Below are 25,817 nucleotides of genomic sequence, written 5' to 3' on the forward strand. Positions count from 1 at the left end.
GTGTAAGAAACATTAGCATCTACCCCTGTCTGTCCCACCCCAGCACTGACTGCTTAACCCCAGCCTTCTATCCAGGGACTTTCATATCTCTTGGTGGCTGTGTGTGTCTGTGTGTCCAGTCTTGTCTTATTCTATGGATCTACATGCATATAAGTTTATTATCACACAGAGGATTTAAAAGCATCACTGAAATCATCCACATACGTTGTGCTGTTACACGCAGATGGTTTTAGGACAGTGAAGAGGCAGGAACTGGCTTAGGTTCATATTCTAGCTCCCCAATTGACTAGCTGAGTGACTGTGGGGCAAGTTGCTTCACCTCCATGAGCCTCCACTCCCCATCACCAAAATGGGAATCTCCTGGGTTCCAAATCCTGGCGTCATGCTGTGGGTTGAATCAATGTGTAGAAAGCTCCCAGTACAGGGCTGATGCAGATCAAATGCTCACTGAGATCCAGCTATGATCGTTACTGTTTTTGCCTGTGGCTGTGTGACTTTGCTTCTGTGTAATGGAAGTGGAACACCAGGGGATGGTGAAGAGATCCAGGGATGTGAATTCAGATGCTTTAGGGTTCCGCTGTGCTCTGCCATGCTCTGGTAATATGTCTTAAGAAAGTTGCTGAATTTAGGCCGGGCGCGGTGGCTCACGCCTGTAATCCCAGCACTTTGGGAGGCCGAGGCAGGTGGATTACAAGGTCAGGAGATCGATATCATCCTGTCCAACACGGTGAAAACCCAACTCTACTAAAAATCCAAAAAAAAAAAAAATTAGCCGAGCGTGGTGGCGGGCACCTGTAGTCCCAGCTACTCGGGAGGCTGAGGCAGAAGAATGGTGTGAACCCAGGAGGCGGAGGTTGCAGAGAGCTGAGATTGCTCCATGGCACTCCAGCATGGGTGACAGAACGAGACTCTGTCTCAACAACAACAACAACAACAACAAAAGTTGCTGAACTTTTCTGAGCCCCATTTTCTTGTATTTTTTCGAGACTGAGTCTCACTCTCTTGCCCAGACTGGAGTGCAGTGGCGCTATCTTGGCTCACTGCAACCTCCGCCTCCCAGGTTCAAGCCATTCTCGTGCCTCAGCCTCCTGAATAGCTGATATTACAGATGCACACCACCACGCCCAGCTAATTTTTGTATTTTTAGTTGAGACAGGGTTTCATCATGTTGGCCAGGCTGGTCTCGAACTCCTGACCTCAAGTGATCCACCTGCCTCGGCCTCCCAAAGTGCTGGGATTAAACGTGTGACCCACTGCACCTGGCCCCCATTCATATAGCCTTAAGTGCTACATTCATGGGCATGGCTTCTTTTCTTTTCTTTTTTTGAGACGGAGTCTCGCTCTGTCGCCCAGGCTGGAGTGCAGTGGCCGGATCTCAGCTCACTGCAAGCTCCGCCTCCCGGGTTCACGCCATTCTCCTGCCTCAGCCTCCCGAGTAGCTGGGACTACAGGCGCCCGCCACCTCGCCCGGCTAGTTTTTTTGTATTTTTAGTAGAGACGGGGTTTCACCACGTTAGCCAGGATGGTCTCGATCTCCTGACCTTGTGATCCGCCCGTCTCGGCCTCCCAAAGTGCTGGGATTACAGGCTTGAGCCACCGCGCCTGGCCTCTTTTTTTTTTTTTAATTATACTTTAAGTTCTAGGGTACATGTACACAAAGTGCAGGTTTGTTACGGATGTATACATGTGCCATGTTGGTGTGCTGCACCTGTTACCTCATCATTTACATTAGATATATCTCCTAATGCTGTCCCTCCCCCCTCCCTCCACCCCACGACAGGCCCCAGTGTGTGATGTTCGCCACCCTGTGTCCAAGTGATCTCATTGTTCAATTCCCACCTATGAGTGAGAACATGTGGTGTTTGGTTTTCTGACCTTGCGATAGTTTGCTCAGAATGAGGGTTTCTAGCTTCATCCATGTCCGTACAAAGGATATGAACTCATCCTTTTTATGGCTGCATAGTACTCCACGGTGTATATGTGCCACATTTTTTTAATCCAGTCTGTCATTGATGGACATTTGGGTTGGTTCCAAGTCTTTACTACTGTGAATAGTGCCACAATAAACATATGTGTGCATGTGTCTTTATAGCAGCATGATTGGGTATACGGCATGGCTTATTTTCAAGTGCAGTGATTGTAAATACTTTTGAGAACCCTAAACATGACAAATTAAGTTGGCATTTATTAAGCAAATGCAGTCGATGGTTTTCCATCCTATGGTTAATGTGTCTCAGCTTCGTGGTAGAGAACCATATGTCCCTGGACTGTCAGAGAAGGGTGGGGACAGTTTCTCTCTTCTTATGAATGAATGAACAAATGCTTGGGTCTTCGAACATGTGAGCTGCCAGAGCCTTAAACTAAGAGTGATTATTTATGTTTATCGACCACATATTGTCACTTAGTAGGACTGGACCCTGTGCGAGGCAAACACACACACACAGTCACTTTCCATCTGCATGGCAACCTTATGAGGCACATATATTCATCCCCATTTCACAAATAAAGAAAATGGGGGCTGGGCACTTATTCGTAGAGTAAGACAGGACTGGACACACCATCCTGCACTCGAGCCTGGGCAACAGAGCAAGACTCTGTCTCAAAAAAAAAAAAAAAAAAAGAAAAAGAAAAAGAAGACAAAACAACAGAAAAACTACATGAATAGCACTAGTAATGTACTTGCATTGCCTTTGTTGGGTATGTTAAACACATTTTGTAAGCTTCATGTTCCACAAATGAAGGCAGAGCTCCATTTACTCCCTTCACTGTTGAGTTTCTAGGTACTGACACCTGTGGGTAGAGTGAAAAAAAGGCTTTCAAATCTTTATTATCTGGGGCAGGGTAAGGTGGCTCATGCCTGTAATCCCAACACTTTGGGAGGTCAAAAAGGGCAGACCACCTGAGGTCAGGAGTTCGAGACCAGCTTGGCCAACATGGTGAAACCTCATCTCTACTAAAAATACAAAAGTTAGCTGGGCATGGTGGCAAGCACCTGTAATCCCAGCTATTCGGGAGGCTGAGACAGGAGAATCGCTTAAACCCAGGAGGTGGAGGTCGCAGGGAGCCGAGATCGTGCCATTGCACTCCAGCCTGGAGGAAGAGTGAAACTCCGTCTCAAAAAAAACAAAAAACAAACAAACAAAAAAACAACTTATCTGTACCTGCCTTAATTTAATCATTAGTATTTTTCAAAGGGACTGCCACAACCGTGTCATTCTATCTTCCATACAGTCCTTTTCTGTGAAATGTTCCCAAGCCACAGCAACACTGCCAACAAAGCCACTTTGCCGACTGTTTACAAAACATTATTGTCCCCAAAATAGCTGCATAACTCAACATAATTTGCACACTGTGGAGGCACAAAAGGGGTTTTCTATACTTAATGTTTGTCTTTGTTTCTCAGTTAAACACTTGCCCTCAGTTTGGGTCAGATGCCGGGGAAGTTTCAGATGAACTCAGCTATTTTCACTGCATCCGAGTGACCAGAAAAGCTGGCCTTTCAGTTTTTCTGTTTAACAAAATTGACTTCAGAATCAAAATGCCCCTGGCTTCTTCAAAAGTCCACTGACAATGACACAAATGACTGAAACTGGGCTTGAGTAATTGATTACAAAATTGTGCTTTGAGGTAACCTTTCGAGACCTGGCTATAAAATTTTTTTTTAAAGTAATACTCTCACTTCAAAAATTTGTCTAGTCAAATAAATGGAGATTTCTCTCCAAATCCCTTCCCACAAATTTTGCTTCTAAAGGGAAGTATTCTAGGGGATCTTTCCTTCCCCCAACTTTTTTTTTTTTTAAGACGGATGCTCACTCTGTCACCCAGGTTGGAGTTCATTGGCATGATCTTGGCTGACTGCAACCTCCACCTTCTGGGTTTAAGCGATTGTCTTGCCTCAGCCTCCTGAGTAGCTGGGATTACAGGCATGCGCTACCCCACTCGACTAATTTTTGTATTTTTAGTAGAGACAGGGTTTCACCATGTTGGCCAGGCTGGTCTTGAACTCCTGACCTCAAGGGATCCATCCACCTTGGCCTCCCAAAGTGCTGGGATTACAGGCATGAGCCACCGTGCCCAGCCTTTTACTCTCTTTTTTCTTTCTTTTTGAGACAGGGTCTTTCCCTATTGCCCAGGTTGGAGTGCAGTGATGCAATCACGGCTCACTGCAGCCTTGAACTCCTGGGCTCAAGCCATCCTCCTGCCTTAGCCTCCAGAGTACAGCCTTAGCTGGGAGTACAAGCATGCGCCACCATGCCCGGCTAGTTTTTAGATTCTAATATATAAAAATTTATATATACATTTATAGAAATGAGGTCTCACTATATTGCCCAGCCTGGTCTTGAACTCCTGGGCTCAAGTGATCCTCCCACCTTGGCCTCCCAAGGTACTGGGATTACAGCCATGAGCCACTGTGCCCAGCCTTCCTTTCTCTCTTGATAGCATTCTGTATCACTGGGTTCAAAACAATGAACTTTCATTATCTTGGTAAACAGAGAAAAACAATTAAGACAATGGAGGCAGCTGGAGTATCCAGTGTTGGAGAGGGTCCGTCAGTCCTTTGAATGCCCAGGTCCCAGAAGGTGTGTGGGGTGGTGGTGTCTTTGTGGAGGTCCTTGCACAGAGGACACAAAGGCTTAGGGTGTGGGGTCAGGTAGCCTGAGTCCTGAAGACCATGCTCTGCCCAGCCCATTGTGAGTTGAGTCTAGGTTATTTGTCTCTTTTCCCAAGTGGGTGGTGAAGAACCAGGGCCGGGCGTGGTGGCTGATGCCTCTAATCCCAGCACTTTCAGAGGCCGAGGCAGGCATATCATGAGGTCTGGAAATCAAGACTATTCTGGCCAACATGGAGAAACCCCGTCTCTACCAAAACTACAAAATTACCCAGGTGTGGTGGCACATGCCAGTAATCCCAGCTAGTCTGGAGGCTGAGGCAGGAGAATCGCTTGAACCTGGGAGACAGGTTGCAGTGAGCTGAGATCATGCCATTGTACTCCAGCCTGGGTGACAGAGTGAGACTCCATCTCAAAAGTAAATAAATAAATAAATAAATAAATAAATAAATAAATAAATAAGTAAAGAACCAGACCCACAGGCTCTATCTCTGCTCTAGGCCTCAGCACATTCCCCAATTCTTCTTCACTCCTGACCTCAGGTGATCCGCCCACTTCGGCCTCCTGAAGTGCTGGGATTACAGGCGTAAGCCATTGCGCCCAGCATCATCTTCTTTTTTCTATCTTTTTTTTTTTTTTTTTTTTTTTGAGACGGAGTCTCGCTCTGTTGCCCAGGCTGGAGTGCAGTGGTACGATCTCGGCTCACTGCAAGCTCCGCCTCCCGGGTTCCCACCATTCTCCTGCCTCGGCCTCCCTAGTAGCTGGGGCTATAGGCGCCCGCCACCACGCCCGGCTAATTTTTTTTATTTTTAGTAGAGACGGGGTTTCACTGTGTTAGCCAGGATGGTCTCAATCTCCTGACCTCGTGATCCGCCCACCTCAGCCTCCCAAAGTGCTGGGATTACAGGCGTGAGCCACGGCGCCCAGCCTACTTCTTTTCACGATACAGGGTCTCACTGTCACCCAGGCTGGGGTGCAGTGGCATGATGTTGACTCACTGCAACCTTTGTCTCCTAGGCTGAAGAGATTCTCCTGTCTCAGCCTTCATGGTAGCTGGGGTTATAGGTGCCCACCACCCCGCCCAGCTAATGTTTGTATTTTTAGTAGAGATGGGGTTTCACCATGTTGGTCAGGCTGGTCTCCAACTCCTGGCCCCAACTGATCTGCCCACCTTGGCCTCCCAAAGTGCTAGGATTACAGGTGTGAGCCACTGTGCCCGACCACCATAATATATTTTTTAAAACTACCTCATTGAGGTGTGATTGACACATAAAAAGCTATATGTCTTTAATGTACACATCTTGAATGTGTCTGGCGATAAGAAGACACCTGAGTGTACAATGTTTTTAAGGTTCATCCACATCTTAGCATGTATAGATTCTGCCTTTGTTTTTATGGCTAAATAAATATTTCACTGTGTATGAATAGACCACATTTTCTTTATCATTCATTAGTTGATGGATATTTAAGTTGTTTTCAATTTGGGGGGACTATTATGAATAGTGCTGTTATAAATATTTATGCACAAGTTTTTGTAGGAACATATTCTTTCAAAAGAAATCTCTGTTGTGAATGGTGCTGGTTATTCAATGGGTTTTTGAAGATTCTATTTTACATTTTATTTAAGGCCAGTTGTGGTGGCTCACGCCTGTAATGCCAGCACTTTAGGAGGCTGAAGCAGGAGGATTGCTTGAGCTGAGGAGTTCTAGACCAGCCTGAGCAACATAGGGAGACCCCATCTCTACAAAAAATAAAATAGTAGCTGGGTGTGGTGGTGCATACCTGCAGTCCTAGCTACTTGGGAAACTGAGGCAGGAGGATCACTTGAGCCCAGGAGATTGAGGCTGCAGTGAGCTGTGATGTTGCTACTGTACTCCAGCCTGGGCAACAGAGTGAGACCCTGCCTCAAAAAATAAAATTAAAAAAAAAACTTTAAAAATGTTAAAAAAAATATTTAAACTCATACATAGCACTGAAGTTCCAGTCTCTGTTTTTTTCTTTTTTTGAGACGGAGTCTTGCTCTGTCACCCAGGCTGGAGTGCATGGCATGGTCTCAGCTCACTGCAACCTCCACCTCCCGGGTTCAAATGATTCTCCTGCCTCAGCCTCCTGAGTAGCTGGGACTACAGGTGCCCGCCACCATGCCCAGCTGAATTTTTGTATTTTTAGTAGAGACGGGGTTTCATCATATTGGCCAGGCTGGTCTTGAACTCCTGACCTCAGGTAATCCACCTGATTCAGTGTCCCAAAGTGCTGGTATTACAGGCATGAGCCACCGCGCCCGGCCCCAGACACTGCTCTGAGTCTATTCACTTATTAAGTCCTCATAGCCACCCCATGAGATGAGTTCTGTGGGTAGCCCATTCGACAGAGGAAGAGACTAAGGAGAGGTTTATCCAAAGCTCCAAAGCAAACATGTAGCAGGCGGGGACTCAACTTCAGGCAGTTCGGTCCCAGAATTTACACCCCAACTACGAGCTCTACCATTTTTCAGAGCTGGATGGAAGATCTGAAGTTACTGGGGTGGCGTCTCGGCCAAGTGCATGGTCCCAGCAGAAGCAGTTACCATCAGGATGCCTTTACCCCTTCAGGACCCTGCAAAGGAGAACACAGCCCAAGCCCACAAACCCTGGCCCCTGGCACACCGGCCCAGCCCGGGACTGTTTACTCAACGCTACCTGTGGCCAGCACTTTAGGCCAGCTCAGAGGCAGGTCACTTATAGCAGCCTGATCTGTAGCAGAAGAGGAAACTGAGGCTCAGCAAGGTCCAGGAGACTGTCCCTCAGTGACCAGTGTTTATAGTCCCACAGAGCCACAAACCGGGTGACTTAGAACAACATAAGTTCGTTGCCTCTCTGTACTGGAGGCCGGAAGCCTGAATTCAAGGTGTGAGCAGGCCCACACTCTCTCTCTCTCGAAGGGGATCTGCTCCTGGCCTCTCTCCCAGCCTCGGGCAGTTCCTTGACTTGGGGCAGCAGAACTCCAGTCTTCACATGGTGACCAGCTGTGTCTAGATTTCCCTTGTTTATAAGGACACCAGTCTCATTGAATTTATATGGACAAGCCAATGGCCTCGCTTTAACTTGATGTCTTGTAAAGACCCTATCTCCAAATAAGATCACGCTCACAGGTACCAGGGCTTAGGACTTCAACATATCTATTTTAGGGGATACATTTGACAGCTGGGATTTGAACTCAGGGAATCTGACCCCACAGCCAGCGCTCACAGCCAGACTTTCCAGATTCTGGCTCTGACTTTCATGTTTTTTTTTTTGACAGAGTGTTGTTCTCTTGCCCGGGCTGGAGTACAGTGGCTCTATCTTGGCTCATTGAAGCCTCTGCCTCCCAGGGTCAAGCGATTCTCCCACCTCAGCCTCCTGAGTAGCTGGGATTACAGGTGCCCGCCACCATGCCCGACTAATTTTTGTATTTTTAGTAGAGACGGGGTTTCGCCGTGTTGACCAGGCTGGTCTCCAACTCCTGACCTCAAGTGACCCCTTCCCTTCCCTTTCTCTGTCTCTATTTTATTTTATTTTATTTTATCTTACTATTTCTTTTTCGAGACAGGGCTTGCTCTGTTACTCAAGCTGGAGTGCAGTGGTGCAATCATGGCTCACTACAGCCTTGACCTCCTGGGGGTCAAGTGATTCTCCCATCTTGGCCTTCTAAATAGCTGAGACCACAGATGTTCACCACCACACCTGGCTAATTTTTTTTTTTTTTTTTTTGAGACGAAGTTTCACTCTTGTTGCCCAGGCTGGAGTGCAATGGCACTATCTCAGCTCACTGAAACCTCTGCCTCCTGGGTTCAAGCGATTCTCCTGCCTCAGCCTCCCGAGTAGCTGGGATTACAGGCGTGCGCCACCACACCCGGCTAATTTTGTATTTTTAGTAGAGACGGGGTTTCTCCATGTTGTTCGGCTGGTCTTGAACTCCCGACCTCAGATGATCCACCCGCCTTGGCCTCCCAAAGTGTTAGGATTACAGGCGTGAGCCACGGTGCCCAGTCACACCTGGCTAATTTTAAATAATATTTTTGTAGAGATGACCTCTCCCTATGTTGCCCATGCTAGTCTGAAATTCCTGGGCTCAAGCCATCCTCCTGCCTTGGTCTCCCAAAGTGCTGGGATTACAGACATGAGCCACTGTGCCTGGCCTTGACTTTCCATAAACATCTGTGCACCAGCAGCAGTACTGTGGCTTTAAGAATGACCTCGTACCCTTTTGTCCAGCCACTGCCCAGGTGCTCCTGTGGGTCTCCAAAGCCCAGTAGCTCTGGGTCATCTCTGTTTTGCAAACCTAAATAAGGAAGATGGCTTGGAGTAGAATTTCCTAAGCAAAAGGCTTTTCCTGTGGAGGAAGGGTTGTGGAGGTGAGGTTCTGTCCCTCAGCAATTAAGTGTTAAAATATTTAAAGACCTGGCCTTGTTGTATTGATAAACAGCTTGTAATTTAGCCAATGCATTGTTAACAAGAAGCAGCCTGTGAAGGTAAATTATTGTGGCTTCAGCCAAAAGCAGTTACAGTTGGATTCGCTGTTATGGACGTAGTTTTAACAAAGCGGCAGGGGCCTTCTTTAAATGAGTTTAAATTAGCTCCCTGGAGCCCGTCATCTGATCCTGTTGCTAACAGATTAAGGCAAGCAATGTTTTCTACCTTGAGTGCTGCTCTGATTTGGGCTGGGAGAACAGAGGTGATCCACTGCCCTGCGGAGTGGTCTTCTGATTTCAGAGGATCCAAAATAAGTGTAAGGCCCTCATTCATTCGTTTCTGTGTGCATTTATGTATGCATTCATGCATGTGTACATTCCACAAATAATTTTTGAGTTTCTGCTGTGTGCTAAAGGCTGTGCTAGGTGGCTTCCTAGTACTTTTTTTTTTTTCTCCAATGTTAGACGCTTAAATGTGCACCAATCTAGTACTTTTTTTTTTTTTTTTTTTGAAACAGAGTCTTGCTTTGTTGCCCAGGCTGGGATGTATTGGTGCGATCTTGACTCACGGCAACCTCCACCTCCCAGGTTCAAGCAATTCTCCTGCCTCAGCTTCCCAGGTAGATGGGATTACAGGCACAAGCCACCATGCTCGGCTAATTTTTGTATTTTAGCAGAAACAGGGTTTCACCATGTTGGTCAGGCTGGTCTTGAACTCCTGACCTCAGGTGATCAACCCACCTTGGCCTCCCAAAGTGCTGGGATTACAGGTGTGAGCCACTGTGCCCGGCCTGATCTAGCACTTTTTGAAATGCATCCTTATTCTGTTCATTTCCTTGTTTACATGGAATTTGCTTGTTTACTTGTTTATATGGGTATTTTTCATTAAGGGAAGCTCCAGGAAGACAAGGCTGTGTCTGCCTTGTCTGGTTCTTTTTCTTTTCTTTTTTTTTTTTTGAGAGAGGTCTCAGGTTGTCACCCAGGCTGGGTTGCAGTGGCACGATTACAGCTCACTGCAGCCTCGACCTTGGAGGCTCAAGCGATTCTCCCACCTCAGCCTCCCAAGTAGCTGGGACTACAGGCACCACAACTACGCCAGGCTAATGTTTATATCTTTTGTAGAGATGGGTTTTTACCATGTTACCCAGGCTGGTCTTGAACTGCCTGCCTCTCAAAGTGTTGGGATTACAGGCATGAGCTACTGCACCTGGCCCATCTGGTTCTTTGGATGTGGTTCCTGCCCTTATGCAGCCCCCAGTATAGTCTATTGGGGGAGGGGGTGACAGGCGAATGCCATGTAGAACCATTCGTGATGGGGAATAACAGGGCATTGTAGGAACACAAAGAAGGACCCTTTGGAGGCCATAGGAGGGTCGTTTGAGCCAGCCAGGCTGAGAGTTGTGGGGAAGCAGGGAGTTGGGAGGTGGGGGGTGTTGGGCAGGGTTTAGCCTATGCAAAGGCCAATGGAGCGGAACTTGTCTCTCAAAGAAGTGAACTAGCTCAACTGGACCCCAGTGCAAGTTAGAAAGTGGCTGGCAGCGTCGTCAGGGGCCAGGTAGCAGAGGGGTTGGAGGTCCAGAGGTATTCCTGAGACGCTTGGAAAATGTAAAATAGCGTTTCCCCTCTGTGCAAGATCCTGACATACCATGTAAATGTCAAGCTGCTCTGGGCTGGCCTCGCTAAGTCATCCGCCCTCCTGGAGCTGTCAGGGTCACCAGCTGATCCTAGGAGTCCCCGGGCCCCACTCTTGACGTGTGGGTGAGACTCTGCAGTGGGTTTGTGCACACATGGGTGGCACAGGCTGACGTTCTCCCAGTGCCGGAGAGGCCAGGCGTTCTGAGGATGAGTCCTCACGTGGAGGGGACACGGTTTCCCAGCCCAAAGGTACATCCAAGTGTGCAAAAGCAGGAACCAGTAAGAACTAGACCTGGCTGGGTGTGGTGACTCACGTCTGTAATCCCAGCACTTTGGGAGGCCGAGGCAGATGGATCACGAGGTCAGGAGTTCGAGACCAGCATGGCCAACATGGTGAAACCCCATCTCTACTAAAAATACAAAAATTAGCTGGATGTGATGGCATGCGCCTGTAGTCCCAGCTACTCGGGAGACTGAGGCAGGAGAATCTCTTGAACCGGGAGGCGGAAGTTGCAGAGACCAAGATTGTTCCACTACACTCCTGCCTGGTGACAGAGCGAAAAAAAAAAAAAAGAAAAGAAAAAAAACAAACTAGCTGACTTTGGTCCTATTGCAGCCATGGGATAGGGAACTTGTTAAAAAAAAGGCAAAACTGGCTGGGGACAGTGGCTTATGCCTATAATCTTAGCACTTTGGGAGGCTAAGGTAGGAAGATTGTTTGAGCCTAGGAGTTTGAGATCAGCCTGGGCAACATAGGGAGACCTTGTCTCTACAACAATTTAAAACATTAACTGGGCATGGTGGTGTGTGCCTGTAATTCCAGCTACTTGGGAGGTTGAGGCAGGAAGATCAGTGGAGCCCAGGAGGTCGAGGCTGCAGTAAGCCATGATCTTGCCACTGCACTCCAGCCTGGGTAACAAAGCAAGACCTTGTCTCAACAACAACAACAACAACAACAACAACAACAACAACAGCAACAAGAGAAAACAAAAAACAAAAAACAGGCGAAACTCTCCCTCTCCAGCTTTGTTCATGGCTGATTCATTGTTCAATCCCTGTGGATAAACCCTGTTCTGACAACTGAGGGGAGTTACTCATTTATTCACCTGCCCAATAAGCATCTTCCAGAACCTAGCTCTCTCAAGGCAGAGCTTTGGGCTGTGCACCTGCTGATGTCCCCTGGGAGTGTAGACGTAGGTCCACTCACTCTGAGACTAGGGAGACCAGTACTTATGTGACTTAATTTCCCAGGGATATATAGAAAGATGGTTCCATTTTCCTATTTTACTTCCCTGGCACTTGGCCATTCACTCATTCCTTCCTTCTTTCATTCATTTGACAAATATTGGCTGAACGTCTACAATGTCCCAGGTGTTGTATAAGGCACTAGGGAATTCAGTGGTAAATGAAACCTACATAGTGGCATTGCAAAAGTAAATAAACAAACACAGACATAACGTCCTATTCCAAACCATAACGAATGCTTCTGATACAGTTGTAGACCATCTAGGAGGTGGCTTATTCTTTTTTTTTTTTTTTTTTTAAGTGCCCAGGCTGAAGTACAGTGGTGCAGTTATAGCTCACTACAGCCTCAACCTCCTGGGTTCAAGCAATTCTCCCTTCTCAGCCACCTGGGTAGCTGGGACTATAGGTGCCACCAAATCTGGCTAATTTTAAAATATTTTGTAGAGTTAGGGGTTTTACTGTGTTGCCCAGGCTGCTCTGAAACTCCCGGCTTCAAGTGACCCTCTTGCCTTGGCCTCCCAATGTGCTGGGATTATAGGTGTGAGCCACTACACCTGGTCTCACTCTATATTTTTTTTACTGTGATGAAATACATGTAACATAAATCTTACCATTTTAAGCGTCTTGAGTGTACAGTTCAGTGGCATAAGTACATTTGCATTACTGTGCAACTGTCTGCACCGTGCATCTCCAGAACCCCTTCATCATCCCAAACTGGACTCTACCCATGAAACGCTGACTCTCCACTCCCTGCTCCCCACTGCTCCTATTAGCCACTATTCTATTTTCTGTCTCTGCAAATTTGACCATTCTAGGTACCTCACGGAAGAGGAATCATACCATAGTTGTCCTTTTGTGTCTGGCTTATTTCACTGGAAACAATGTCTTTCCGGTTCAGCCGTGTCTTGGCAGGTGCCGGTGCCTCACTCCTCTTTAAAGCGGAATATATACGTCATTGTATGACTCCCTCACCCTTCATTTATCCATTCATCTGTTGATGGACACGTGGGTGGTTTCCACCTTTTGATTATTGTGTAAATGATGCTGCTGTGAACATTTGTGTACAAATATCTGTTTCAAGTCCCCATTGGTTTGCTCTTGTCCATTCAGAAAAAATCAAGTATGTGGTACCTGGCATTGTCCCTTTAATTGTTGCAGCAACTCCAGAGCCCACACTCTTAATGGCAGTGCCATGCTATTGTTCATTCCTTCATCCCGTAAATGTCTATTGAGTGGTGACTATGTGCTAGGCATTTTTGCAAAGCACTGCAGATTCAGGGATGTCAGGGGCTGATGATGCTACTTCGGCAGTTGTGATGCATGAAGGAATAAAACAGGCCCAACTGAGTCAGCATCCTTTTCCTCTTTTTTTTTCTGAGAAAAACTGAGCCTCAGAAAGGTTGCTTTGAGGACATCCAGCTGCCAGTGGCAGAGCTGGGGTCCCTTGTTGACCCTGTGCTGTGTCTCTGCTACTCCCCCAGGCCCCGCCCTTGTCCTCTCACTGAGTCCAGGTGCCCTGGCTGCAGAGGTTGTTCTGACCCTGTGTCTCCATCTCATGTGTGTCCCAGGCTGGCTTTGCTGGGATGAGCAGTGGCTTTTCAGCTCCAGGGCCATCTGGGTACAGCTGCAATGATGGATTGTCTGCAACAGTCATCTCAGGGCTTCCGGAACAGTGTCAGCCTGGTTCTGCCAGGCCCACTTCCGTTCATCAGCTGGGTGACACTGCTGCCATTGGGTGGCTGATGACTCATTCCAGCTCTAGTTGAGCACCCCTACTAAGAGTTGGGGGGTCTATTTCATGGCACAGTATTCAGAAGTAAAAAGGAAGGAAGCACTGATGCATGATGCAGCAACACGGATGGCCTGAAAACATTGTGCTGAGTGAGAGAGGTCAGAGGCAGAAGGCTGTGTCTTATGTGATTTCTTTTCTTTTTCTTTCTTTCTTTCTTTCTCTTTCTTTCTTTCTTTCTTTCTTTCTTTCTTTCTTTCTTTCTTTCTTTCTTTCTTTCTTTCTTTCTTTCTTTCTTCTTTCTCTTTCTCTCTCTCTTTCTTTCTTTCTTTCTTTCTTTCTTTCTTTCTTTCTTTCTTTCTTTCTTTGTTTCTTTCTTTCTTTCTTTCTTTCTTTCTTTCTTTCTTTCTTTCTTTCTTTCTTTCTTTCTTTCTTTCTTTCTCTCCTTCCTTCCTTCCTTCTTTCTTTTCTTTCTTCTTTTTTTTTTTTTTTTTTGAGACGGAGTCTCACTCTGTCGCCCAGGCTGGAGTGCAGTTGCCAGATCTCAGCTCGGGTTTACGCCATTCTCCTGCCTCAGCCTCCTGAGTAGCTGGGACTACAGGCGCCGCCACCGGGCCCGGCTAGTTTTTTGTATTTTTTAGTAGAGACGGGGTTTCACTGTGTTAGCCAGGATGGTCTCGATCTCCTGACCTCGTGATCCGCCCATCTCGGCCTCCCAAAGTGCAGGGATTACAGGCGTGAGCCACCGCGCCCGGCCTCTTTTTTTTTTTTTTTTTTTTGTCAGAGTCTTGCTCTGTCGTCTAGGCTGGAGTGCAGTGATACAATCTCGGCTCCCTGCAACCTCTACCTCCCGGGTTCAAACGATTATTGTGCCTCAGCCTCCTGAATAGCTGGGACTACAGGTGCATGCCACCATGCCCAGCTAATTTTTTGTGTTTTTATTAGAGATGGGGTTTCGCCATGTTGACAAAGCTGGTCTTGAACTCCTGATCTCAGGTGATCTGCCCAACGAGGCCTCCCAAAGTGTTGGGATTACAGGCGTGAGCCACCTCACCAGGCCTTATATGACTTCATTTCTAGGAACTATCCAGAGAAGGGAATACATGGACACAGAAAGTGGATGAGTTGGATGAGTAGTCATCTAGGACTGGGGTGGCACGGGACCGGGTGAAGATGGGGGTGACTTCTAAAGGATACAGGGTTTCTTTTGAAGGTGATAAAAATATTCTGGATTAGGTAGTGGTGATGGTTGTCAGTTCATGAATGTACTGAATAAAACACACTGGACTGCGTACTTTATATTTTATTTTTTGAGACAGGGTCTCTCTCTGTTACCCAGGTTGGAGTGCGGTGGTAGGATCACAGCTCACTGCAGCCTCAAGCCATCCTCCCATCCCAGCCTCCTGAGTAGCTGGGACCACAGGCACGCACCATCATGCCTGGCTAGTTTTTTATTTTTTTGTAGAGATGAGGTCTTGCTATGTTGCTCAGGCTGGTCTTGAATGCCTGGGCTCAAGCGATTCTCCCACCTCGACTTCCCAAAGTGCTGGGATTACAGGGTGAGCCACCATGCCTGGCCTGACTTGCATACTTTAAAAGGGAGAATTATATGATATGAGAATTATATATTTTTTAAAATTTATTTTTAAATAGTTTTTGGGGTACAGCTGTTTTTTTGTTTGTGTGTGTGTGTTTTTTGTTTTTTTTTTTTTTTACATGGAGAAGGTCTTTAGTGGTGATTTCTGAGATTTTAGTGCACCTGTCACACAAGCAGTGTACACTGTGCCCAATGTGTAGTGTTTTATCCCTCACCCCCCCAATCTTCCCCTCCCATGTCCCCAAAGTCCATTATATCATTCTTATGCCTTTGCATCCTCATATATATATATTATATATATATGTATATATTTGAGATGGAGTCTCACTCTGTCACCCAGGCTGGAGTGCAGTGCTGTGATCTCGGCTTAATGCAACCTCTGCCTCCTAGATTCAAGCGATTCTCCTGCCTCAGCCTCCTGAGTAGCTGGGATTACAGGTGTGTGCCACCATGCCTAGCTAATTTTTGTATTTTTAGTAAATATGGAGTTTCACCATGTTGGCCAGGCTGGTCTCGAACTCCTGACCTCAAGTAATCCGCCCGCCTCAGCCTCCCAAAGTCCTGGGATTAGAGGTGTGAGCCATCGCACCCACCTTGCATCCTCATATCTTACCTCTCACTTATAAGTGAGAACATATGCTATTTGGTTTTCCATTCCTGAGTTACTTCACTTAGAATAATGACCTCCAGCTCCATCCAAGTTGCTGCAAAAGACATTATTTTGTTCCTTTTTGTGGCTGAGTAGTATTCCACGGTGTATATATACCACATGTTTTAAATTCACTCGTTGGTTGATGGGCGTTTAGGTTGGCTCCATATTTTTGCAATTGTGAATTGTGCTGCTATAAACATACATGTGTATGTGTCTTTTTCACATGATGACTTATTTTCCTTTGGGTAGATACCCATATTTCAATTTTTTAAAAAAGGGGTTGGGGGAGGTGAGTAGGTTGATATTACATCTGTACTGTGGTCCCCTAGACTTGCATGGGGAAGGAAGGGGGTTGACAGGGAGACTCCTGAAGAGAATGACAGGGGATGGGGGCACCTTCCTCAGTGGCTGCATAGTGGCCAGGGCCCCAAATCAGGTCTGCAGAATAGAAAAGGGAAGGGAAAGCATCGGGCTGGAAGATGTTGGTGCAGTTGGGATATTCTTTCTGCATTCTTACTGGACGTTTTGGGGTAAGTGGCATTCCAGCTTCCTTTGAATTTGGATGAGGAAGAGCAGGAAGGAAGGAAGGAAGGAAGGAGGGGAGGAGGGATCATCTGTCAAGTGATTAGCAGAAATAGCTTTTTGTACTTTATAGAATCTCACTCATTTTTAAAATTTAAATTTATTTAACAAATGGCGATGTAGAATGAACCATGTGCCAGGCACTGCTCTAAGGACATTACATGAGCTGACTCCTTTATTCCTCTAACAAGTAGCAAAGTAGCTACTTTTTTTTACCCCCCCCTTTTTTTTTTTTGAGACGCAGTCTTGCTCTGTGGCCCAGGCCAGAGTGCAGTGGCCTGATCTCAGCTCACTGCAAGCTCTGCCTCCCGGGTTCACGCCATTCTCCTGCCTCAGCCTCCCGAGTAGCTGGGACTACAGGAGCCTGCCACCACGCCCGGCTAGTTTTTTTTTTTTTGTATTTTTTAGTAGAGATGGGATTTCACCGTGTTAGCCAGGATGGTCTCGATCTCCTGACCTCGTGATCCGCCTGTCTTGGCCTCCCAAAGTGCTGGGATTACAGGCTTGAGCCACCGCGCCCGGCTTTTACTCCCCCTTTTATACAGAAACGAATTAAGGCACTGAGAGCTTGATGACTTTTTCACACAACTGATGAGAGGCAGAGCAGAGATCCCACTCCAGACCCCAGAGCCCACTCTCTTAAGCGCGGTGCTATGCTGTTGTTCATTCATTCACCCTGTAAATGTCTACTGAGCGTTGACTATGTGCAAGGCATTTTGCAAATCACTGCAAATTCAGGGATGTCAGGAGCTGATGACCCTACTTCAGCAGTTGTGATGCCTGAAGGAATGAAACAGGCCACCTGAGTGCTAGTTGGGAGGTTCTATGATTATTCCACTTTACAGATGAGAGAGGGGTTACCCAGCCTGGAATTGGGCAAGTCTGGGTGGGAATTCAGGGCTATTTAGCTCGAGCCTCCCATCTCCACACGCTAATTGTGTCAATATGGATTTTGCAGGATGGGGACCCATAAGAGGCAGCCCTGACTGGTCCCTGCCTGCCCCGCTGTGGCCCTGCAGCTGTGGGCCCTGGGCTTTGAACCATCTCCTTTTCTGAGCAGGCAGGCTTGGATGTCCTCTCCAGCCGCCTGGCAGAAGGGCTGTAACTGAATGCTTCTGTGGCCTTGTGTCCCTGAGAGCGCCAAGCCATGTGTTTGTTTAGCAGGGAGAGGCTCAGGTCTCATTTGTGGGTGGTCAAGCCAACTTTAGGGACAGGAGTCAACAGCTGAGGCTCTGAGGCAGGGACAAAACTAGTGGTGTGAGCCGGTTTCCAACACAGAAAGGTCCTGTGAGCTGTTTGATCCTCTAGGACCCTGGGAGGTACCAAAGGCACAGGGGCCAGGGCCTGTTTGGTCTCTGCCAGGGCCTTTCACAGGGTAGGGTGCCCAAGGCCCACAGTTTCTCAAGAGTCACAGCAATGTCTAACAAGGAAAGAAAATAAACGTAATAATTCCAGAATACAAAAAGAAACAAAAAGCCACCAGGCGTGGTGGTTCATGCCTGCAATCCCAGCACTTTGGGAGGCTGAGGCAGGCAGATCACTTGAGATCAGGAGGTCGAGACCAGCCTGGCCAACATGGTGAAACCCCATCTCTACTAAAAATACAAAAATCAATCGGGCATGTTGGTGGGTGCCTGTAATCCCAGGTATTTGGGAGGCTGAGGCAGGGGAATCTCTTGAACCCAGGAGGCAGAGGTTGCAGTGAGCCGACATCGTGCCATTGCCCTCAAGCCTAGGTGAAAGAGTGAGACTCCATCTCAAAAAAAAAAAAAAAAAGAAAGAAACCTGCAGAGTTAAAATGAACAAATGTTGAATTAAATGCCTACCAAGGGCAACTTCATGCCAGGCTGTCGTCTGGACCTCAACTGTGATGAGCTCATGTATATGTAAATCACGGAAAGTGGATGCATTTTAATATGTGTGATGTGATTGCCACGGGTAGGGCCCAGGACCTGCGAAGGCCTCACAACCATCCTGCGAAGAGAGGTGCTCTATAACCTTCCGGGGCTCCCTGGTCCCTTCTAGGTAAGGTCCCTACCCACTTGGCAGGCAGGCATTTGAATTTTATTCAGCCAGTGTTTTTATTTTATTTTATTTTGTTTATGAATTATTATTATTATTATTTTGAGATAGAGTCTCTGTTGCCCAGGCTGGAGTACAGTGGCATGATCTCGGCTCACTGCCACCTCCTCCTCTCAGGTTCACGCCATTCTCCTGCCTCAGCCTCCTGAGTAGCTGGGATTACAGGTGCACATCACCATGCCCGGCTAATTTTTTGTATTTTTAGTAGAGATAGGGTTTCACCATGTTATCCAGGCTTGTCTTGAACTCCTGGCCTCAAGTGATCCACGTGCCTCGGCTTCCCAAAGTGCTGGGATGATAGGTGTGAGCCACCGTGCACAGCCTTTATTTTATTTTTTAAAGAAACAAGATCTTGCTCTGTCACCCGGGCTAGAGTGCAGTGGCATAATCATAGCTCACTGCAGCCTTGACCTTCTGTGCTCAAGCGATTCTCCCGCCTCAGCCACCGGAGTAGCTGGGACTACAGGTGCATGCCACCACACTTGGGCAATTTTCTTATTTTTAAAATTTATTTCTTTATTTTTGAGACGGAGTCTCACTCTGTTGCCCAGGCTGGAGAGCAGTGGCACAGTCTTGGCTCACTGCAAGCTCCGCCTCTGGGGTTCAGTCCATTCTCCTGCCTCAGCCTCCCAAGTAGCTGGGACTATAGGCGCCCGCCACCATGCCCAGCTAATTTTTTGTATTTTTAGTAGAGACGGGGTTTCACTGTGTTAGCCAGGATGGTCTCGATCTCCTGACCTCGTGATTCGCCCGCCTAAGCCTCCCAAAGTGCTGGGATTACAGGCGTGAGCCACTGCGTCTGGCTAATTTTCTTATTTTATGTAGACATGAGGTCTCACTATTTTGCCCAGGCTGGCCTCGAACTCCTGGGCTCAAATAATCCTCCTGCCTTGGCATCCCAAAGTGCTGGGATTATAGGTGTGAGCCACTGCACCTGACCTCAGCCAGTGTATTTTAATATCGTCTCCAAGTCAGATGCAGGAAGCGAATCTCCGGGCAAAGAGGCTGGACCCTCAGAGGTGCCCACGGTCAAGCTGGGGAGACAGACACATTTTCAAACACATGGGGGACTGCCCGAGGAACAGGGGCAGAGGAGGGTCAGAACTGGGTTGAGCGTGAACGGAGGGTATGAACCAGGCTTCCGTCCTGTGTGGGAGTGTCTTGGGTGCAGGGCTGTCCCTCAGAGATCAAGGCACTATTTGGTTCTAGAAGCAATGCAATGCACCAACCCCATGGTCTGACTGCAAGGGCGTCCAATCGCAGCTTGATCCCTCACAAGCTGTGTGACTATGGGCAAGTGACTTAAACTCTCTGAGTTTTGGCTTCTCCATCTGTCCGATGGGGAGGATGAGCACTACCTACTTCTTCGGGAGCAGCACATGGTACGCAGTGAGCCCAGTGTATGCCTCGGCTATTGCTGTCACTGCAATGATGATTAGGCTTGGGCAGCTGAAAATTGTCCAAATGTGTCCTTTTGGTACTCATCGGCACCTTGTGGTCATCCAAAATGAACAGAAAGTGTTCTGCCTGACCAGCCACCCGCTATAGACATTCACCCCAGGAGAAGGCAAGGCAGTTCTCCCGGGGCCTGGAGGCGCCTGGAGACCAGGCATTGATTGTCCCTGGACAGCCCTTGGGCTGGGAGGAGCTGCTTTTCTTGCTTCTGTGGTCATTTTCTCTGCAACAGGAGGATGAGGTTTGGAAGCAGCAGGCAGAATGTGAGGCTGGTTTCTGCCGAGGTCCCTCCATCCCCTTCCCTGCATCCCCTTCTCTCCATCCCCTTCCCAGCATCCCCTTCTCTCCATCCCCTTCCCTGCATCCCCTTCTCTCTATCCCCTTCCCTGCATCCCCTTCTCTCCATCCCCTTCCCTTCATCCCCTTCTCTCCATCCCCTTCCCTGCATCCCCTTCTCTCCATCCCCTTCCCTGCATCCCCTTCTCTCCATCCCCTTCCCTTCATCCCCTTCTCTCCATCCCCTTCCCTGCATCCCCTTCTCTCCATCCCCTTCCCTGCATCCCCTTCTCTCCATCCCCTTCCCTGCATCCCTTTCTCTCCATCCCCTTCCCTTCATCCCCTTCTCTCCATCCCCTTCCCTGCATCCCCTTCTCTCCATCCCCTTCCCAGCATCCCCTTCTCTCCATCCCCTTCCCTGCATCCCCTTCTCTCCATCCCCTTCCCTGCATCCCTTTCTCTCCATCCCCTTCCCTTCATCCCCTTCTCTCCATCCCCTTCCCTTCATCCCCTTCTCTCCATCCCCTTCCCTGCATCCCCTTCTTTCCATCCCCTTCCCTTCATCCCCTTTTCTCCATTCCCTTCCCTGCATCCCCTTCTCTCCATCCCCTTCCCTGCATCCCCTTCTCTCCATCCCCTTCCCCGCATCCCCTTCTTTCCATCCCCTTCCCTTCATCCCCTTTTCTCCATTCCCTTCCCTGCATCCCCTTCTCTCCATCCCCTTCCCTGCATCCCCTTCTCTCCATCCCCTTCCCAGCATCCCCTTCTCTGACATCCAGGGTGGTGAACCTCCTTCTCATGCCCCACCAGCCCCATTCTCAGCCCACCCCGATCCTCACTTCTCCAGTTCCCCTGCTTTGCGAGTTGCAGGCTAGCGGGACTCAGCATTTCCAAACCACCGATGGTTGTGACGTAGCCAGAGATTCTGAGGCAGGAAAGGGTGGTTCAGGGTTGGCGTCTGGGTCAGACAGGCTCACGCACCAATCCCACCACTCTCCAGCCATGTGCTGTGCTGGGCGAGTCACTCTGTCTTCCTGAGCCTCAACTTGCTCATCTGTAAAATGGGCAAATACTAGTTCCCATCTCACCAGGGCCTTGTGAGGATAAAGTGAGGCAGTTAACACTTTATAAAGTCCTTAACAACAGTGTCCAACAATCGTAAAAGTCCTCTGATGCTGGACAACTGGCTCTGGGATGGATGCCTTCCAGATGGAGCCTCAGCTCGGGTGTCCCCCCATAACATGTGGTTCTGTCACTGGATACTGGGAGAAGTACCTTCCTTCCCTTTCGAAGTCAGAGAAAGTCGTGCCCAAGCAGACCAGCCTCCCCCTCTGTGCCTGTTATCTGGGGGCTCCAGACCAGGCCTTTCTAACAAGACGTTTGTTAGGACGGGAAGTGAGTCAGGAACTCTGGCCCTTGATTGCCTGCGTGTACTGAGTCTATGGTTTTATCCCCTCCCTGACACCCTCCTTGGGGCTGTTTGGGCCAAGTGCATGTTATTTTCTTCTTTGCTGGTTAGCACTGTTAGCCCCGAGGGTATGCTGAGGACGAAGCCCGGCACAGGTATGAGGTTGTGCTTTGGAAAAGGAGGTCATCCTCCTTCACAAATTTCCTGTTACAAGGCACGATAAACGCTCTCAAAGAAATAAAGGGTAAAAGGAAAGAGAACCAAGGAAGAGGCAGTCGTGCATTGGAGGGGCAGGGAGGGTGTCCTAGGAAGAAGGACCAGCATGGATGAGGGCCTGAAGCCTGAACGTCTCCTTGGCCCAAATCCAGGCCTCCTACCCCTCCAGAAAGCCCCATGACTCATGCCTCCCATCCCCTTCACTGTCAAGGAAATTGATCAGCGTTCCAAGCATCTGGAACAGCAAGTGCAAAGTCTTCATGGCAGGGACACGCTTGATGTATTATTGTTCTAAACGCAGCAAGACTGCCGTGGCTGGAGCCAGATAAGGGGGCAGTGATGGGAGATGGGTTGGTAGGGCAGATCACACAGGGCCTGAGGACCATCATAAAGAGTGCAGGGTTTATTCTCGGCATCAAGGCCTATTCTTTTCTTTTTTTTTTTTTTTTGTTTTTCGTTTTTTTTTTTTTTTTGAGATGGAGTCTCGCTCTGTCGCCCACGTTGGAGTGTAGTGGTGGTGCGATCTCCGCTTACTGCAATCTCCGCCTCCAGGGTTCAAGCAATCCTCCCGCTTCAGCCTCCTTAGTAGCTGGGATTACAGGCATGCACCAGCACGCCTTGCTAACTTTTTTTTTTTTTCTTTGTATTTTTAGAAGAGATGGGGTTTCACCATGTTGGCCAGGCTGGTCTTGAACTCCTGATCTCAAATGATCCATCCACCTCGGCCTCCCAAAGTGCTGGGATTACAGACGTGACTACCTCGCCTGGCCTCCTCAAGGCCTGTTCTGAGTATATCCTCCCCCGAAACCATTTCGTTTGGGGAACAGGAGGGAGACAGCAGTAGAAGGAAGGGGAGAGGCTCACGGGCGGTGTGGCCGCTGCCTGGCGTGATTCTGAAGAACAGAGGGTGGAAAAGGGAGAGTGACTGTTTGGCCCGGGGGGACAGTGCCTGGCTCTGTTTCTGAGCTGCCCATGAGAACAAGCCCCGCTGCTGAGCAAACGGTTCCTGGAGGGAGTGGGGGCTGGGCCCAAATGGGATTCAAATCCAGGTTCATCATCCCATGCTGTGTGACTTTGGGTAAATTAGTGAGCCTCTCTGGGCAAGTACATGAGACATATACGCATTTTCCAAACGATGAAACAGGCCCAGAGAAAGGAAGGGGCTTGCCTCGTTGGAAGGAAGTGGAGCTGGGCTTCCAACCAGGTGACCTGAACCCCTCCAGCCTCCACTGGCTTTACTCTGCGCTCTGTCCTCCGTGGGGAGATGATTTCCTTTGAAAGTGGGGCCAGCGTGGCTGAGATCTATAGGGCAGATACAGTTCTCAGGGGGCCTCCCTTGCCAGCTGGCTGAGCCCAGACCCCAGGATCCCCATGGTGCATTCTCTGGGCGAATGAGGCCTCCCGATTCCAACGCTGATGTGTTTGTCCCAGCAACTGACTTGGAGATACGGCAGGAGGCAGCTCTGTCCTCCTGGCCCCTGGTGGAGGACAGGCTGGCTGGCCTAGCCCGGCCTGGGGTGACACCAAGGGCTCCTGGGCATGTATCCGTTTCTTCCTCGGCCCCCTCCCCCTGCTTCTCTTCCTGGGAGCCAGGAGGGAAGGGGGAGGAGATGTCTGTCCTCAGATGCCGGCACTATTTTTGGAGCCTGCGTTGATCCCAATTCCGGGGCACGTGGGCTGTGACAGGCGCTGGGAGCAGACCCCGCTGGAATAAGGAATAAGGTCAGCCACAGATGCCGGGATATGCCCCCACCACCCTGACCCTGGCCCTTCTAGAAGTGGGCACAGACTCTTGCCCTCCCTGAGCACAGGTTCATGGGCTTGGGGGCCCCTCCCAGGTACTTTCACCCAGCTCTGCACCCCCACCTGGCAGGACCTCCGCCCGCACAGAAGCAAGCAGCCCCAGCACAGAGGCTGGGGCTGACCTGAAGTGGCTCCCAGGACAGTGAGGGGCCCTTCCCTTTGAAAGGCACGGGGCATGGAATCCAGCTTAACCTCCTGTGCTGGTGACCAAATCCTGTCTGAGACACTTGGAGAGGCCGTGGAGGAAATAATCCCGGCCATCCCTTCTCCAGCACCCACAGCAGTTTGCTCAGGTCTCAGGACGTCTCTGTGCAACCAGGCACTGAGAGTTTAAGTAACCCACCCAGAGTCACACAGCTTGTGAGTGGTAGAGCTGGGATTTGCACCCAGGCAGGGCTTCAGTCTGTGCCGTCAGTCAGGGTGAGACTGTCTAACGGCTCATAGGAAGGACAGTGCTGAATATTTACATTAACATATACATAAAAAAATCACAGAGTAGATATATTCATATATAAAATAAGCTCCTTATTTAAACCATCCATATATTTATTTATTTATTTTTATTTTAAGACGGAGCCTGGCTCTGTTGCCCAGGCTGGAGTTCAGTGTCTCGATCTCGGCTTATTGTAACCTCTACCTCCTGGGTTCAAAAGATTCTCCTGCCTCAGCCTTCTGAGTAGCTGTGATTAGAAGCATGTGCCATCATGCCCAGTTAATTTTTTTTTTTTTGCTATTTTTTAGTAGAGACAGGATTTCATCATGTTAGCCAGGCTGGTCTCAAACTCCTGACCTCAAATGATCTGCCTGCCTTGGCCTCCCAAAGTGTTGGGATAACAGGAGTGAGCCACCGTGCCTGGCATACCCATATATTTATATATGGCATATATTATGTATCCATATATAAAATAATATATTTACATGTGTACATTTATATATACATTATATATTTATAGATATGTGTAGATATGATCTATATTTATATACTATCTATATTTATTAAATTATAATATATTGTATAGAACACCCTGTATTTACATTGTGTATAGAAAGATATATGCACACTAAATAATTATGTATATTTATATTAACACATATTCACATATCTTTATATATGCATTTAAATAATATACGTATTCATGTGGCCAGGCGCGGTGGCTCATGCCTGTAATCCCAGCACTTGGGGAGGCCGAGGTGGGCGGATCACCTGAAGTTAGGAGTTCGAGACCAGCCTGACCAACATGGTGAAACCCCATCTCTACTAGAAATACAAAAATTAGCTGGGTTTGATGGCATGTGACTGTAATCCCAGCTACTTGGGAGGCTGAGGCAGGATAATCACTTGAACCTGGGAGGCAGAGGTTGCAGTGAGCCAAGATCACGCCATTGCACTCCAGTCTGGGCGACAAAAGCAAAACTCCATCTCAATAAATAAATAAATAAATAAATAGTATATGTATACATGTGGATTCATATGTGTGTATGTGTATATATAAACACATACACGTGGAGAGAGAAAGACACCTTTTAAAAATAGTTTTATTAAGATACAATTCACGTCATACAACTCATCCATTTGCAGCTCACAATTCAGTGGCTTTCAGTAGATTCACAGTATTGTGTAAACTTCACCACAATCAGCTTTAGAATAGTCTCATTACCTCAAAAAGAAGCTCTGTCTGCCTTAACCCTCAACCCTCAACACCCCCACCATCTCTTTCCTCACCACTCCTGGCCCCTGACAGCCACTAATCTGTTTTCTGTCTCTCTCTATTTGCCCATTCTGGACATTTCATATAAATGGATTCATGCAATATATGGTCTTTTGTGATTGGCTACTTGCACTCAGCATAATGTTTTCAAAGTTCACCCATGTTGTAGCATGAATCAGTACCTTATTCCTTTTTTTTTTTTTTTTTTTTTTTTTTTTTGAGACGGAGTCTCGCTCTGTCGCCCAGGCTGGAGTGCAGTGGCCGGATCTCAGCTCACTGCAAGCTCCGCCTCCCGGGTTCACGCCATTCTCCGGCCTCAGCCTCCCAAGTAGCTGGGACTACAGGCGCCCGCCACCTCGCCTGGCTAGTTTTTTGTATTTCTTAATAGAG

At 48.2% G+C, this 25,817-nt stretch overlaps 1 protein-coding gene across 5 annotated transcripts in view; it reads left to right on the top strand.

Annotated features, from left to right (window-relative positions):
- The window catches only part of LOC105467826 (SEC14 like lipid binding 5), a 63,895-nt gene that overhangs the window by 2,631 nt on the left and 35,447 nt on the right, over positions 1-25,817 (top strand). For 2 of the 5 annotated variants that reach the window (XM_011717546.3, XM_071084088.1), the window contains exon 1: positions 1,544-9,355. The exons of the other annotated variants lie outside the window; for them this stretch is intronic. In XM_011717546.3, coding sequence (XP_011715848.2) covers positions 9,149-9,355 — 207 coding nt within the window. In that variant the 5' untranslated portion in view covers positions 1,544-9,148. Of the gene's footprint in view, positions 1-1,543; positions 9,356-25,817 lie in introns of those variants that run through there. 5 annotated transcript variants of the gene reach the window in all.

Source organism: Macaca nemestrina, chromosome 18, assembly GCF_043159975.1.
Source record: "Macaca nemestrina isolate mMacNem1 chromosome 18, mMacNem.hap1, whole genome shotgun sequence".
Classification (NCBI taxonomy): Eukaryota; Metazoa; Chordata; class Mammalia; order Primates; family Cercopithecidae; genus Macaca; species Macaca nemestrina.